At 32.9% G+C, this 17339-nt stretch overlaps 1 protein-coding gene across 1 annotated transcript in view; it reads right to left on the minus strand.

The window, feature by feature from the left end:
* Positions 1-17339, minus strand: part of LOC106685265 (visual system homeobox 2) — a 167404-nt gene that overhangs the window by 53048 nt on the left and 97017 nt on the right. The window contains exons 3-4 of the mRNA XM_067049897.1: positions 6792-6885; positions 6471-6594 (exon numbers count right to left, since the gene is read on the minus strand). Coding sequence (XP_066905998.1) covers positions 6471-6594; positions 6792-6885 — 218 coding nt within the window. The remainder of the gene's footprint in view (positions 1-6470; positions 6595-6791; positions 6886-17339) is intronic.

The following is a 17339-nucleotide window of genomic DNA, read 5'->3' on the forward strand; positions in this document are numbered from 1 at the left end:
AATGCACCCTACTACGTTTCCAACTGACACACTACACCATGACCTACATATCCCTTTTGTCCTTGATATCATACCAACCAAATTCTCAAAATTCCATATAAACTTTTTCCAACCATCCTAATTCTTTGGTTCAAACCTTATCTAGTTCTACCCATCCCTACAGCCCAGCCAGAAGGTTGAAACAGCAGTGGCCAAGAGACTTATTAAAATAAAAATGGACAATTGGAGTTCTGGCAATGGTCAGATTCTCCACTCAAGTTGAGTGTTTGCGGCTTTAGCGCACTTGCTCAGCCTTCACTGGCTCATTACCAGTGATGCGGGATGCGCTGGGATCTCTTGAGCTCTGCTCTACCCCTCACACGTGGGGGATAGAGTGGGCTCAGGGATCCTCAGGTCGATTGTGTAAATATTATTTTATCATTATGTTATTTTATTTATTTATTTTTCACACAGATAGTTTGATTATGTTCATCTTGTCTATTCTTTTGTTTGTATATATTTTAAGAGAGTTTTTTTTTATTTACTTTTTTTTATTTTATTATTTTTTTTTTAAATTTTAGTATGTATGAGATCATCCATCACTATTACCTATTGCCCACAACTGTGTGGCAGATTGTAATATCTATCAATAAATAAATCTATCAATAAAAAAAAAAATTAAACCTATCTAGTACATAAGGAGATACCGAATTTTTTGTTTTTAGAAAACTAAAAACAAATAAATCAATAATTGGTCATGTTTTTATTTGATCAACAAAAATGAAGCTATTTAACTTTTTTGTTTGCCAAATGATATTTTTTTGAACTAAAAAAAGAGAAATAATAACAGACATAAAATTATCGTTTTTATCAATTGGTTACTAAGGAGAGGGCCTTCAGTTAATAAATGATGCATACATAAAATAAAATCATTCTAAAGTATGCTTTTAATAATTCGATGAAAACTCCTATATATAATTATTAAATTATCTCTTAACATTCTGTACTCTCTGAATCATCGTGGTTTTTAATGACTTTAGTTTCAGAATAAATTACTGTTGATAGGAACACCACCTATAAAAGGGCAGTTATTTTATTGTTTTGAAATAATGCTACTGTGCACTTGAGTTTTATTAGTCCGTTTTATCCCGGCTATAACGCAATCAAGCTTGTAGGCTCAAAACAAGTCATTAAATATACTATTGCTGGGAAATAGGTGCGGTTTATCACCGAGACTATTGTAGTTTCATGAATAATTCACGTTAAATTAATACATGAAATATCTTCTTAATTACGTAAATACTTGCTACGAATGACGATGAAGTTATGGGTTAGATGTTCTTAATTACCTCCTTAACTGATTATAGGCTCAGAAGTACAGATGAGGCGCAGAAATTAGCGATAGAAATTTCACTTGAAATGTACATAAGAAATTATATGAATTAGTGAGGGATTGATAAAATTGAAAAATAACTACTCCTTTGGAAACTCCACAAAATAAAATTATCCAATCTCTTCAGAATGTCATAGCGACTTATTATTTGTTATTATATCCAGGAACATTGTTAATTTGAGAGATATTAAAACCTACTTAAAACTGCAAAAATTGTGGTGATACATTATCCAAAGAGGTTAGGGTAGGACGAAGCACCCAACAGCTGCTAAGTGTAACTCGTTTCTTAAAGGTTCGTTTTTGTTTTGTTTTTTGCCCAAAGAGGTTTTTACTCAAATTTGCTTATAAACTCCACGTAGAGAGCTCATTTCTCAATAAATGTCTTGGGAAAGAGTGAATTTCTCTGAAAACTATCCTAGACCACTGGAAAGTTGAAAAATCCGGTCAAAATGGTTCAGATATTTTAGACTTTTCCCGTCTTTATAGAGAGGTTATACCAATTCGTAATTCGATTCTATGCTGACTGATAGATTTTTCTGGAACATAGGTTCTGCATTTAGTCTTTTTCGATATCCACCAAGGCAGCCCAACCAAAAAAATGTTAGATAATAAGTATTATAAAGTATAAATATTTTATAATTCGATCTCGGTAAAATGCGTTTTTTTCCCTTATCCAGGGAGTTATCCAATAGGTAACCAACAAAATTGAAAATCTCAATCTGTGGAATCACCACAAAATAAAATTCGAGCCATCGAGGCTTGGATCGAACCAGTGTCGCAGCAGAGAAGAAACGTGATCCATTCCATTACTACCGCCTCTTGGGAAAATACACTTTCATTGGAACATGAATGATGACGGAATACGCTACCAACATTGAATTAAAATTTTACATCGAGCGGAAATAAGGAGTTATTTTAACCTTTTTTATTAAAAAAAAAAATGTAGTGCAAGACATTTTTTTTTCTATTCCCTTCTTTTTTATATTACCCTTCTGGCACAAGGTGTATGGCAGCAGTAGAAGATTGCGCATGCCACTGCTACCAATAATCATAAATTTATTTTATATCATTTTTATTTTCACTTTGTCAGAGGAGTCTATTTAATTTATAGGAACATTAATTTTTAACATTAACTTCCTGGTGTTTATGAGTGCTAAGTAATGGGGCTGCTAAGGGGAAGTTATCCAATAGGTTACTAACAAATAATAACCAGAATAGGAAAGTCGAGTTTTCATTCTGTGAAATCACAACAAAATCAATGTCGACCTGCCCAGGCCAGAATTGAACCAGCACCCTTTTATTGCAACACGAATGATGGCAGAATACACTACCTATATTGAATTAAAATTTTACATCGATTACAAATAAAAAGTTATTTTATCCTTTTGATTAAAAAAAGTATGGTGCGAGAATAGAATTGTGATATAGAAATAACATAGAATTGTGATCCATTCATACTTAGAATCTGAAAAATAATCTTCAATATATTTACACAGTTTGGGAATCCAATCAGATCAGAATATGGGAGCTATTATAACACAAAAATAATATGGAGTTCAATGCTTTCATCTCTTATTACTGGAAAGGAGCGTTATTGGAAACAGGTCCTTAGTCCAGAAACAAACCTGTGTAGAGAAACGGTTAGAAAAACAGGGACCGTCTGTTGAGGAAAACGATCGGAGAAAGGATCCCCGGTACAAAGCGACTACAAGGCTTTGACCCGGGAGCAATTACAGTTGTCCGCCTGTCAGTTGCACTGCAATTACCGCGTCACTCTGTAAAAACTGTATCGCCTCTATGGGGCAGGGATCTGTCAATTACCAGCCCGTCGTGACTGGGCAGTCCTCTCGCTCTAATTGGACGGTAATTGTAGGCCGCTCGGCCAATTACATCCACCGGTCCTCCTTGTCAACCAATCAACTCCAAGGCCACGCCCCGTTAGCTCAAGGAGCCTGTTTGCCGGCTTAATCCACCTTCTAATTGGGGCCCCAGGATGCAGCATCTTACACCCTATTCCTTTGCCAATTACTAGCGAATCTATTGAAAAGCGTTCTATTCTGATATGAAATATCTTCTTTGTATCACTACTCTTTTTGTGTTTTTTTTAAAACTTATTCTAATTCCTGTATTTTTGAAAACAATTGGGAAGAGAATCATGGTGTTATGAATATCTCAATATTGTAGAAAATCTTCTTAGCAGATTTAATCACTGAATTTAAAACTGTATTATTTATACTTTAAACACGAACGTCGCATGAACATCCAAAAACGAGCTAAATCAAAAGATAGTTGGCTGTATGAAGTAGATTGTCCGGATGATGGTCGATAAAAGTAATTATACAAAATAGTATAAAAACAAATTTATTGTTAACCAACGTTTTGCCCAACTATACTGAGCTTCGTGAGGGCTGCCTGGTTGACTTACAACTTCGTTGTCATCCTTCTTTCAATAAGACAACACTGATGAAGCCCTGAAAAGTGGAGCGAAACGTTAATTAACAATAACCCTGTACCTTCATTAACAGGAACCCGGACTATATTCCTATAATCTACTTCATAAGGTCAATTATCTTCTTAAAAAATTGAAAATATTTCAGGAATCCAAAAAATATCTAACATTCAGAGATTTTTCCTCTGGTCAATACTCATAACAAAACATTGGGCGTAAAACTAGATTGGATTCTGAATTTAATACGTTTTTGGAGGCTTAAGCATGAAATTCATAAGAGAAAACGATATCACTGATTTAAATTTACATTTTTGATTCATTGCGTATCGATAATATTGATGTAGTTGTTTTTTTCACTTTCCTTTAAACTGGTCCCTAGGTTGTTTTAGTCCTTGCAAACTTTATTTGCATAGCTTTGTTATGCTGAGCAACATTAAGACTGGGAGGGATATAACCCGCAATGTTAAAAACTTTGGTATTTGATAATTAAATCCCTCAAACATTTGCAACATAAACACTAAGGTTGTGATGCTACTCGTCATAATATACTCGCGTGTCCTATCTACAAGCTGAGCAGTACTAGATGGAGTATTTGTACATAAGAACAGATTCAATGACATCATGTTGAACTGATGATATCTTATTACTGAGTGAATATTCATGATCCGGACGATAAAAAACGATAGCTAGCTTCTCCGGATAATCACATTCTAGGAATGGAATTGAAAATGAACATACGCATAAGACCGAAACCTGATCAAATTAATCAATGAAGAATGTTGTGTTATAGGTCAAAGTTGTATCTGCCCCTTTTTTTTTTTTTTTTTTTTTTTTTTGATTTATCAAAAATTATTGTTTATGAAAATATTTTATACATTTTTTTCTGAACACGCAAGTTACACCTTCCTGCCAAATTGGAAGTTTCTACCTTGTTTTAGTTTTAAATTTATAAAGTCTTTTGAAATATATTGCTTTCATTGAAGGGATAAATTTTACTAAATAAGTGAATTATTTAGCTTACTTTCCAGAGAGCTTAGGGAAAACCAGCGACAGCGATTATGTCCCTGTTCATGCAAGTGAAAATTACATAATATTCTTTACCGTTACTACATTATATATTCTACAATGTGTTTTACCAACCAACTGTCGTATATAAGTGTAATATAAAGTGAATGTAATAATTAGGTAACCAAATAATATTGAGGATATATTGCGTTGAAATCCATAATTCTTTATTTTGAATATGACATAGAATATCATAATTTTAAGAACACAGAATGAATTTTTTCATACCACTCTTTGACAATCTGCTAATTTTTCGTGTAATCTGCTTGATGAAGCAAACAATTTTTACAAAGCAAAATAAAAAAAACTGATAGATCTCTGTGAAACGACTAAAATTCTTAAATTAAAGAAGCGGTAGTGATTTTTAACCGATGTAAAATCAGTTTTATACCTAATTAAAGTGATTTATATTGTTAGAGGAAACATTTAACATTCTTTGTTTGTTGTACACGTATCTTTTAGTTATATCCAAGGAATTGATAAGTATTGCATAATTTAAGACCTAAGCATGTAAACTTAAATAAATGGTGTATCGATTTTTAAACATCAATTTGACTGATATCTGATTCTATGCTTGTAACGAATATTATATAATACAAATCAGTTATTTATCGAGTCAGAGGAACTGAATTCCGTCACTTAGGTTGTTCTTTCGTTTCCCTTCATTATTATTAAAAAAATAATGGGAATAATGTTTAATGATTTAAAAATGCTTAAAAACTGCGACAAGTATTGCTATGGGAGACCAAAAGGCACTTTTGTAAAACAAACGACTCTCATTTAAATTTTCAACCCAACGACTCAACTTGGAAGTATTTTAAATGTTTTGTAAGGTGCAATATTTTAAAAACAAAATGGTGGGATTAGTATAAAAACCATGACTCCCGGAAAGGCTTTCTATTCTATAACACCAACTTAAGTCACATACGAATTTTCAACAAACTAACTCATTTAAGAGAGGTTGTAGGAAGTTTGCAAAGGAATCAAAACAGCAAAAACAAAGACTGAAATTGGGGTGATTTTAATTGAATTTCATTACAACTTTTATGGCATTGTTCTGGTTAGAAAACAATCCCACATTCCGAAGTTCAGTTCATTTAATTAAAAGGGTTCCACTAAAAGTAACCTCAACAATGTGTCGAAAAATATATATTGTTTTAATATATATATATATGAAACATCCTTGAAACCCACAAAACCGTTAATGATGTAACTAAATAGATATAAAAAGCTCCTTCATCCTTCTCCGGTGAACTTAAATGCTCTTTGAAGAAAAATATTGTTTTCGGACGCAATAAGAGAATTGGGCTTAGTTAACTCGAAATCCAAAAATATTGCAGTTAAACCACTAATCACTAGTGTCATAGGTATAAATAATATGATTAATGCATGTGATATATGATTTATTTTTTAGTGACTTAGGAGTTTTTATTGCAAATTTTCAATAATAATCTTATTCTAATTTTTGTTATTATTTTATATCGTATGGAAAAAAATCTTTAAAAGCGTATAAAAAAAGAAATTATAGAATTTATATTTATGTAAATGTATAACATTATAAAATATGATAAATCCAACACTTACCTGTATCCTGTCTTCTGGAAGGTCCGTCTTTAACGATAGCATTTCCCTTGCGTACACGTCTGGGTAGTGCGCCTCCTTGAATGCCTTCTCCAGCTCCTCCAATTGGTAAGACGTGAAGATCGTCCTAGATCAATAATGACCATACAAGATTTAATAATAGCGGGAACTGTGGGAGGTGAGCGGGCAAGGTTTACAAACCTCTTTCTAATCATTTTAATTAAAGAGAAATTACAGAAATGATTACGAATTGTTTCGCATAAGTGACAGAAAGAAGCTTGGAAACCTTGCTTGTAAGATAATAAGATGGTTGGGACGACTTACCTGTGACGCCGTTTCTTCTTCTTCTTAGAGGAACCGAACCCTCCCAGGTCACTACTGTAGTCCTTGCCGACCTCTTGGTGTAAGTGCCCTAAACCTGTAATAAAGAAATAAAATGGAACATTAATATTTCCATCTCATAAGACAATTAATATTATTATTATTATTATTATTATTATAATTAGGGATTGGGAACATTTCCTCGCTACAACTAGTGTGGATCTCTTCTGAGCAGTATTGCATAGCTATAAGCACATAAGCCCTTAGATCATGTAGTTTTTCCATTTATGTACATAAGCTTTGTAAAAGAAATAACAATTATCTTAATGTAATAACAAAAAATAGAAAATATTAATTCAATACGATGGTTGAAACCCGCTCAACTTAAGCAGTGAACACCCTTAACTCGGCCGAGAGGTTGACCAGTAAGACTGGTAGCGTGTTAAAGGGTTTTATTACTAGTAACTGTGGTCTAGTAATTAAATAAATGTTTTATTAATGATTAGTTATTGAACTTGATTGCAGCTACTTCCTGTAATTATAAAAGCTCTAATTGGTCATCACATAAACTCAGCAGATTAATTAAGCTGCAAATCGCAGATCACAAAGGAGCGAATTCACAAATTATTTTTATAGTGTCGAATAACAGAAAAAAAATACTTCATAATTTCAAAGGTATAACCTAAAGACATGAATTCTATTCCTTTACGTGCAATTTAACGATTACATGCATCACTGTTAACAATTTTTGTAATGAGAAAAAAGGGAATTGTTCGGTATCAAATGGTATTTGAATTTGAGGATTATAGATTTTAAGTTTGTTATATGAAATCAAAAAATTAAAACATATAATTTAAACTACGACATATCACAGCTACTTTTGTTTAGGATAAAAATTAAAAGATTTAATGAAAATTATTTCAAAAATTAAAATTTTCCTTATCATTGGGGTTGTGCCTCTCATTTTCCCATTCCCTCTGAATCCATCAATGCGATTTTATAATGATTTTGTTCTCAACACGACGGGAGTGGTCAGCTAACAAAATAGATTGTGGTAGGGCATTATGTTACATTCCTGTGAGAATATTATTTGCAAGTTAAAATTTAAATTCCTTCCCAAATAATAATAAAGGCTAAATTCTCCTGCTAACTTATCCTTTTTCGGTCCGAATATTTTACGCAATACTTTATTTTCAAAAATTTTGAGGAGCTGTGGAAGAGTTTTGACTTTTAGTGCAAGAGTCCACGTCTCACATTCGTTGAGGCGAGGAAGAAGAATATTATATTTTTATTTTTTATTTTATGTGTTTTTATTTCTAACATTGTTTTTAAAGCATTTTTTCTTTGCCTTATTCTGGGTTTCGAAGGAAGTTTTCCTTTGAAAGGAGAAAACCATGAAGGCACTGCTGGATATCACGTTCCTTCTCTTAGTCCCTCCACCTCGAAGAAGGCTCGGTGATTAACCTCCCCCGTGAGGATGGGACAGGAGCAGGAGAGCCAATGAAATATTTATACTAGAGGATGCGGTGGTAAAAGAGATGGTCGCCTCTCCTGAAATATAGAGGCTGCTTTACTGTCACCACCTCTCAAACATTTAGCACCGTAATAAAGAGTCTTCGTCATTCCTCCTGGCTTATTGTTTCCTTCAGGTTATGGCCGCCGTCGGTTCTTGCTTTCTCGTCTTCGGGAGCGGCGTTTTTGAAGGACGGAGATGATAAAATGAAAATATGTGGAGAAAGCATAGATAAGGTGGTAACTTGAATTCTATATAAACCGCGTTGTTGAGGAAACCTAGTGGGAAAACTCATACCACCTAAATTATTCCACATGTACAAGGTTATACTCAAATGTATATAGTAATTTATTTAGAAGGGAAATATTTGTTTAAAAACTGTAAGAAAAGAAAGCAAATTTATTGTCATCACTTAGGCAACAGTTGGCATCATATGTCATATATTTTTTCTCTATTGATTATTTTCGTGATTATTTCGATTATCATTTAATTTATATCTGTAAATATGGTGTGAGTGTTCTTCCTGATGTATATTGGCATTGTTTGAAATATACGACAGAACGTAATACAACACAATACATAGAAATAATAACAGTAAGCTTTTAGACTGAATCGAATATAATGTTTATTGTCTGCAACAGTGGTGGCTTAGATTTTATTAAATTCTGAAAAAAATCTGGTTACACAAGTATGTATTGATTAGATATATACAGTTCTTCATTTATATTTTATTTTAACTCTTAGGCAGACACTTTCCTTAGTACTTATCCACAGTTCCTTATATTGTATTAATCTGTTCCTGTGTTATATGAATTCTAGTTTCACTGTTTTATATATTATGTAGTAAAACAAAATTTACACCACTTTTACCATGAAGTGTCGGAGATACAATAGGGGTATTCATGATGTTGTGTTAAATATTAAATGTTTTACCATGTTAAATGTTATAACTATAAGATTGTGGAGCAGCCCTATTTGAAGTCATGTTAAACGTTAAATGCATAAGAGCCCCTAGCGGATTTTCTCAGCAACTTGTTGTATAAGCCTTTATGTTTATAACCTTCCTTCCAGACCCTCATGTTATTGTTTACTTCAGTTTTGATTTAAGTAATTAATTACAACATGCCTAGAGTGAGTGAAAAGTGGAATTTGTGTGAAAGTTTAGCTTATGAAATGAAATGAAAAAATAACTTTATTCTGGGACATATGTCCCCTAAGAATAATTACATGGTTCATATAGTGAGATTTTTATCTGGCGAGCGTTTACAAATTTTCAGATATTAGAATGAAATTACATTGGTTTTTTTACTGTTTTTTTTTCTCAAATGCATCATTAAAATTATCCATCCTGGTTTAATAACAGGGATATGAATACCACAAACACACGAAAGAACTGAGCTGTCTCAACAAAAATGGCGGCGATCTCAACTGGTCTATTGTGTGACGTCATTCTCCATTTAACAGACCAAGTAACAGACTCTCAGCCATGTTAAATGTTATTTCGTTTTACCACGGTAAAAGAAGACAATTTTTTTCGATTTAACATGAGTTTTTCCATTTAACACGCTTTAACATGTTAAACCAAAGATCATGAATACCCCTAATACTTTGTAAGGAAATCTTTAGACCAACAGACATTTTATTAAAAAAAAAAATTAATAATAATAATAATAATACTGTAACATTATTATATTGATTTGAAACCGACCAATAGATGTTGCCATTTATTGGAACTTCAATTCTTATACTTTAATAGACAAATAAATACAAATAAAATTAAAAAAAGAGTCAGGAAAATAGACAATTCAAGTCGTGAGGAATATAAATTTTTTGGGTACATAAATATAAACATCTCAATATCCATGCTTCAAAAATAATGCATTTAGTACTACCATAATAAAAAGTTCAGGTGATTTTTTCAATATAAGTAATTCTATTGCTTGCCTAATTCCAGCTAAAGAATTATTCAACTGCTCATTTACTGTTCTGAAGAAGTAAAATCCAGATGAGAGTCACTATTCTTATTTCTATTATATGATCTAGAACTACAAAGATACTACGACTCAATGACGCATCCATAACTTTTTCTCCACGTTTATAATATGAAAGGAATAACAGACTTTGGAAGGGATTAAACTCTACAGTTTATATAAATGAAAGATTCTCATTAAATTATATACATTAACAAGGCAGGATTCCTCATTGTTCATGCTTAAAATTTAAGGTCTCAATTCACAGACTTCACTTAAGTTAAGCTTTTTACTTGACCTGGGTGAATTTTGATTTTACTCTACTTAAGCATTTCAGAATCAAATCCTTAACTACGTAAACAAAATTAACTACATATCTGCGAGTGTATTAACTAATTAACTACATACATAATCAAAAAATTTTAACAACAAATGTAAATAGACACTTGATTATAGTAACGTATAAGACATGATGCAACCTGACGTAAAATATGTGCATGTTTCTTTTTTTGCCTGTTAGCGTACTAATTTACCTAAGTGGTATTATATAATTATTAATATCGATTAGTTTAAATTATCAACTTAAGATTTATATACAGGTTTCCCAGGCGCTCTCATGTCTCTCGTTGGTATTTTGAGTTAAAGTGGCTCTACCCAACCTCTGGAAGGCAATACCTCCTTGGTGGTTTCTTATTCCAAGTTTTTAAATAAAAAAAAGCTTCCTATATTCTTGATCTCCTCACTCTACTATCATCCATCCATTCATTAAATACCCAATCACAAATTTATATATCCCCTCCTATAGAACCGCCTCCTCCATAATAAAATTATTTTTTTCATTCCATTTTATGAAGTGTAAAAGTCAACACTCGGAGGTTCAAACCTACACATTCACCTTCGAGAAAATCATTGAAATTAAGTAAATAAAAGTATTCATCATGAATTGTTACTTCCTGCTTATTCTTCACAAAAAGTAATATCAAACTATCAGTTGCCAAGGAGGCAGTAATGACGAGCATTGAAGGAACTGAGAACTTGAGCAGAAGTTAACCTCTTTGTTCTCCGGGGAGAAGTTTGTTGGCCGCCTCAACTAATTATTAGATTTCTCCAGTTTTCCCTCCAGCCATTGAGGAGACAAAGTAATTCAGACTGGAGAATTACAATGGAACTACATCGGGGGCGGATAGCGGTCGCTGGTTCGGGACAATAGGGCCTCGTTAAAAACACTTAGTCAGTAGGTTGTCTTCTCTAGCGGAAGTGAAATAGTTACCACTTCCTTTCCTAGTTTTTTTTTTTCTATATCTCGTTTGAAGGCATATGTTTATTTACACTACTAATAAGGAAAGAGGCAGGGCAGTTATGTTTGCCCGCCCGCCAGTCGACCAAATGCCTTTCTTCGAGTTGTATTTCTTACAACCCACGTCCGAAGGAATATAGTCCGTGGATAACGTCACGTGCTCAGGAATTAGGACCAGCACCAGCCCGAAGAAATAATAAATTGAACCAAATTAGTTTATCTACTACCCAAAGTTGAAGAAGTGTTTTAATGAGCCAAAATAAAGTTTACGGGATCTCACTTCATTAGGAGATGTGGCTGTCTTACGCTGAAGAAGAAAAATCTTTTGTTTTATCTTTGATACTGAAAATGGAAAAATTAGTAAAAAAAAATTCAACATGACTCAAGAAATCTACTCAAAACCTGGGAATGGCATAGAGCTCTATTCAAATATCCAAAGTGCACAAACCAGATCTAATTAATCAAATCAGAACCGAATCTAATTAATCAATTTTTTTATTTTATTTGAAACTAATATTTACTAATATCAGTTAAAAGATCAGACATTAGGCTTTCCAACGGTCCAAGAAAAATAAACTCCAAATGAACCATGGTGAAAAATTTTTATTTTCTTAACAAAATGGAAATTAAAGACTCTAGACAACTTTATGAACGAATATTTACTTTTATTTTTAAAAATGTTTCTGAATAAAAATTCATTTAATAGAATCGGTAATTTTTTCTTATTGTTCAGAAAGAGACAAATCGAATAGCACATGCTAACCATAAAAAATAATGTATACTTTCTGATCTATGCGCCAAAAATGTTTTAATTTGTCAATAACTTTTTTTTTTCCGAACAAATTGGAAACGCCTGAACATTTAGCAAAAAGCCCCAGTGGGATGAACACTAAGGCAGCGCGTGAAGTACAAACTAACAAATATTAGATTTGGTAAATTGGATGTAGTTTGATTCAATAGATCTAATATATTTTTTCTTTAATTAAATAATAATTTATGAGAACATTTAATTTTAATAAAAACGGAAATATTAAACTAAAGTCCTAAAAAAAAATCATTCTAGTAACGAGTAGTTTTAGAGTGCTGATGTGAGATGTGCTGTTTTTTGTCAGCATCTTTTAGGTTCTGATCAACTTTTCTATCATCTGATGTCTGGATGACGATACGTTTACAGTAATTGTTGGACACTGACCAGTCGTGTACCTTAGGTCGAATAGAGGACTCCTGGTGAACAGCAATTAATAAGTATTTTCAGTTTTTTGTTAAATATTTTTTTTTAAAAGTATTTTGCATCATGTTTTTAGATCCAGTTTTTGCTACGCCTTACTCCCCGAAGGCCGACGTCCAATATGATTAATGATATTGCATTAGGAGCCTAGTCTTTATAAACGCCGATAGCACCGACTAGAATCTTGTCAATTTACTTTGATTTCTTCTCTTCTCTTTCTTATTTCTTCTGTAGACAAAGGTACTTGGTTATTCTGTTTCGTGAACCATAACGACGTTACCATACCCTTCCCCCTCCGTACCGACCAGGAGCACACCCGCTAGCAGATCGATATTCCGGAAGGGTTGCCACCGAGGGTGCAGGCGATCAGTTTGCTATTCCTACTAATGGCCCCATGGAATTTTCTCATAAGAGCAGCCCCTATGATTGCCCTTTATCCTATTATTACCGCCGCATTCCTCCCTCCCTAGCCCGGGATTATTTCACTCATATCCCACTTTATTAGCACCACCGTAAGCGGTTTACTCCCGACTCCCGGCCCGGCGAGAATTTTTATTAATTGCCATCCTCCCTCTTCGCCGGATTAAAATCATAATTCTCCCGGTGGCTTATATGTCAACTACAATTGGAAATTAATTCACTCATAGGCTTTGTTATGGAGCCATCAATAATGCCTTTGGTCAATTCAAGAGGCACTTGATCTCGCTATAAAAGTCTCGTTTATTGGATGATGAAATGTATTGGAAGTCCATCTCGGGTTTTGTGATTGTTTTTTTATTTATGAATCTTCATACTTGACCCTACGTTTTACGGGAATTTATTATAATAACATTATGTTTATATTAGGAAATTTTATCACACATTGATTGGTTGGTTCCAAAAGCAACATTTCTGAATTATTTCGAGAACAACTTCTAAAACGGTTAATGAGAGATATAAATTGCCGGTAATTCTCATATAACGGTCGATTTTCAGGTCTTAATTGTCTACAAAACACTCTCCTATTATTAAAAAAAAATAAATAAAACATATTAATGCTGTTAGCTCAAACCACTATGAAGTAAAACTTGAACTCAGAATCAACTAATAAAATTTGAATTTGAATTTTTTGCACCCACTATAGTGGCCAAAAAGATGTTATGACAATGAACATTTAAAAAACCACGACAATGATAAAATAAACTTAAGAAATTAATTTAACTTTGAATTAATGAACAATTAATTTTAAAATCTCCAAGGATAACGATATGATTATAATAAAAGTTATTTAAACAAAAGAATATCAACTCGATCAAGAAAATGATAATTCCAAAAATTAACTAACTGGTTATTTTCTCTTTCCGAGTGGCTTATATGAAAGGAATAAGAGTGAGAGTGGTGGGAAAAGTCAGCATTAGAACGTCAGGGCTAACAGAATTAATTTTTTATTTTTTTTTATTTTATATTTTTCTTGTTCACGATAATGATTTTTTTCATTACATTTCTATTCATACAGCCTCTTTTAACTCGATAAAGATCTAATTGAAAACCCCTCTCCCCTAAACGAGATATGTATGAAGATAAAGTTAGATGTATTTTAATGTAAACAACTGTTTCTCTAGGATAGCCATGCCAATGAGAATGGAAAAGACAATGGCAAGTAGAACAACAGTAAAATATTACTATGTAATTAATTCATCATACCCAGAGACGCTACAATATTAATAGGAGAGCAGAAAAAATCTAAAATTTCCTTTTAATTTAGAACGGATTTCCCCAAGTATGCATTACATGAAATTTACCATTTTTCTAAATATTTTTGAAAAACAAGAGGTCAGTTTTACCATGCAATTTTGATCGGAATTTTAATGTCGTTTCAGTACTACTTTGTAGTTTGAATGATGTTATTTTCGGTTTTTTATATTATTAGTGAGTTGAAAAAGTAATTACTATCAAAAATAAATGTTTTCTGAGGCATTTTTATAACCAATATGAATGTATTGTCATTGGAGACCAATTAACTCAAGTCGAAATTACCCTTAAATTGAAAATCCAAAAAAATTAGTATGATGAATAATAAATAGGAAATTTCATAATTAAATGTTCATTTTTTTATTTAATATTTTTGTATTCATTTTAAATAATATACATTAATATAAAGAAACTGAGTATATAGTTTTAAAATGGGAATTACTAGTTACAGAAATTAGAACTTGGTATAGGACATTTTTTGGATTATGCATCTATGCAGTATGCCGTAAGCGGTTAGGTTCTCCAACTTAACAAAGGCCAAAATAAAAAACTTGAACGAGGTTGGGGACCATATAATAATTATAAAGTCGTAATATCTCTTTATATTGGTCAAGTATTTGTTATACATAAATAAGATAAACTATTTTTGTCAATTTATTTATTTATCAATATTTCAAAAGTGACATATTGCCATTGCTCTCCGGGAGTCTTAGCGGGGCGGGTCTGGCGGGGAAGGATTGCCTTTTTGGAGTGTTATGATCTCTTGTGAGATTGTGACATGTCGTACATCGACCAACCATATCATTAATGCACATTTGGCGCCATTGACTCTTCACATACAGTTTAATATTGACAATTGATATAATATACTCCCGCCCTCCATGGCCTTACTTATCTGACTTTTCAAACAGACAATTATAGCGAGTAGGTTGGTCGATGTACAACATGTCACAATCTCACAAGAGGAGATCATAACACAAAAAAAATAAAGGCAATCCTTAGTGTGAACATTGTAGTGAGGTCAACCAGCTGCGTCAACCAACGAACCTCTAGTTCTGTTGTAGCCAACCTCCTGAGACATTGTAAAGATGTATCAGAGAGTTTATTTTTATTTTGGTTTTTTATAAGCTTCATCGAAGAAAACAAACTTTCACATCGCTATGTGGTTCCGAACATTAATGACATTTTAAGTCCTAAATTTCGCAGTCTGGGTGGTCAACCTGAGAAATATAAATCACCACATTGGTAGAAGTTTATTTATATTAAATTACAAAATTTCTTTCAAAGTAACTTTTTTGTCTAATAAACTCTCGTAGGAGAGTTGGGCTACGCTGAACTAGATGACATACTGAAGAACAATTCTGTTATTATTATTATTAACATATTAAGGACTGGTGAAAAATATTGTTATTATTAATTTAAATGTTAATAAACCCAATCACTGGCAATAATAGAACCTCCACCACTCCACAACTATATAGTCGAATGCTTTCTCAAAGTCAAAATAATTCCATCAACTATTTTTTCCAAGTGGCCAATCTAATCCATTCAGCTAGAATCCCTAACCAGTGGCATGTTTTCCGACAAGTGTTCTTCTGGTATCTCCCGACCACCCCCGCCTGTCCACTCATTGCCCCCGGATAATCGGGACTCCCTCGAGATACGAGGCTATTATAGCCGCTAATGCTGTAACATGTGCCAGTGCTCCAAGTGGTCCCGGTGGACACAGCAACTGTTGCTGGCTACAACTCCACGCTATTAAAATCAATTGCACGCTCCTTTCGCCACCCCATCCGATAGCCCGTTTAATTTAACTCACAGCAAATATTGATCCGCATCTGGAATTAGGCCAGTGTTCGGTTTGTCTCTAGTTGTCCTAGGGGATGACGACATCCGACCATGTTCACCGTTATGGTGTAGTGTTTAGCGCCTTCGATTAAGAACCAAATGAATTTTCCAGTTCCAAGAGTTTTTTTTCTCAGTTTCAGTTTCAGTTTGAAGTTCGTTCCATAACTGTGTCTAAACCGTTTAAGGAGAGAAAGTGGATGTTATATATGGGTATATATGTATGTTTCAATAGCGAAGTTGCTGTTCTTATCATCGAAATGGATTAAGAGTAATTAGTGCCTATTAAAAAAGTTTAAAAAAAATAATGTTGAAAGGCGAATTATTAATTTTTTTTTTTTAAAGAAGATGGCCTCGGGATCTTCTCCTCTAGAAATGTTATTGGAGCTCTATCAATGGGTAGATTCTCCATATGTTTGTATCATGTCACTACCTCACCTTCAGGAAATTGACTTGTTGCATATATGTTATACAGTTTTAAATAACAATAAATAAATAAGTTCGTTCCATAACTGTGTCTAAACCGTTTAAGGAGAGAAAGTGGATATTGTTTCAATAGCGAAGTTGCAGTTCTGATCATCGAAATGGATTCAGTGTAATTAGTGCCTATTAAAAAAGTTAAAAAAAAATAATGTTTAAAGACGAATTATTAATTTTTTTTTTAAGAAGATGGCCTCGGGATCTTCTCCTCTAGAAATGTTATTGGAGCTCTATCAATGGGTAGATTCTCCACATGTTTGTATCATGTCACTACCTCACCTTCAGGAAATTTACTTGTTGTATATATGTTATACAGTTGTAAATAACAATAAATAAATGATTGATAAATAAATAATTTTAAAAAAAATTTATCAGGGATCAGTCAAAAGGAAAGTTTGTTTTAGCTGAAATGAAATATCTCTTGAAAGTGCCTTGTAGAACAAGGAGAGTCCAAATAAGGATGAGAGAAAATGAAGAAACCTTGAAG

This window comes from Halyomorpha halys, unplaced genomic scaffold (assembly GCF_000696795.3).
Source record: "Halyomorpha halys isolate HHAL.00 unplaced genomic scaffold, Hhal_1.1 Scaffold675.1, whole genome shotgun sequence".
Taxonomy (NCBI): domain Eukaryota; kingdom Metazoa; phylum Arthropoda; class Insecta; order Hemiptera; family Pentatomidae; genus Halyomorpha; species Halyomorpha halys.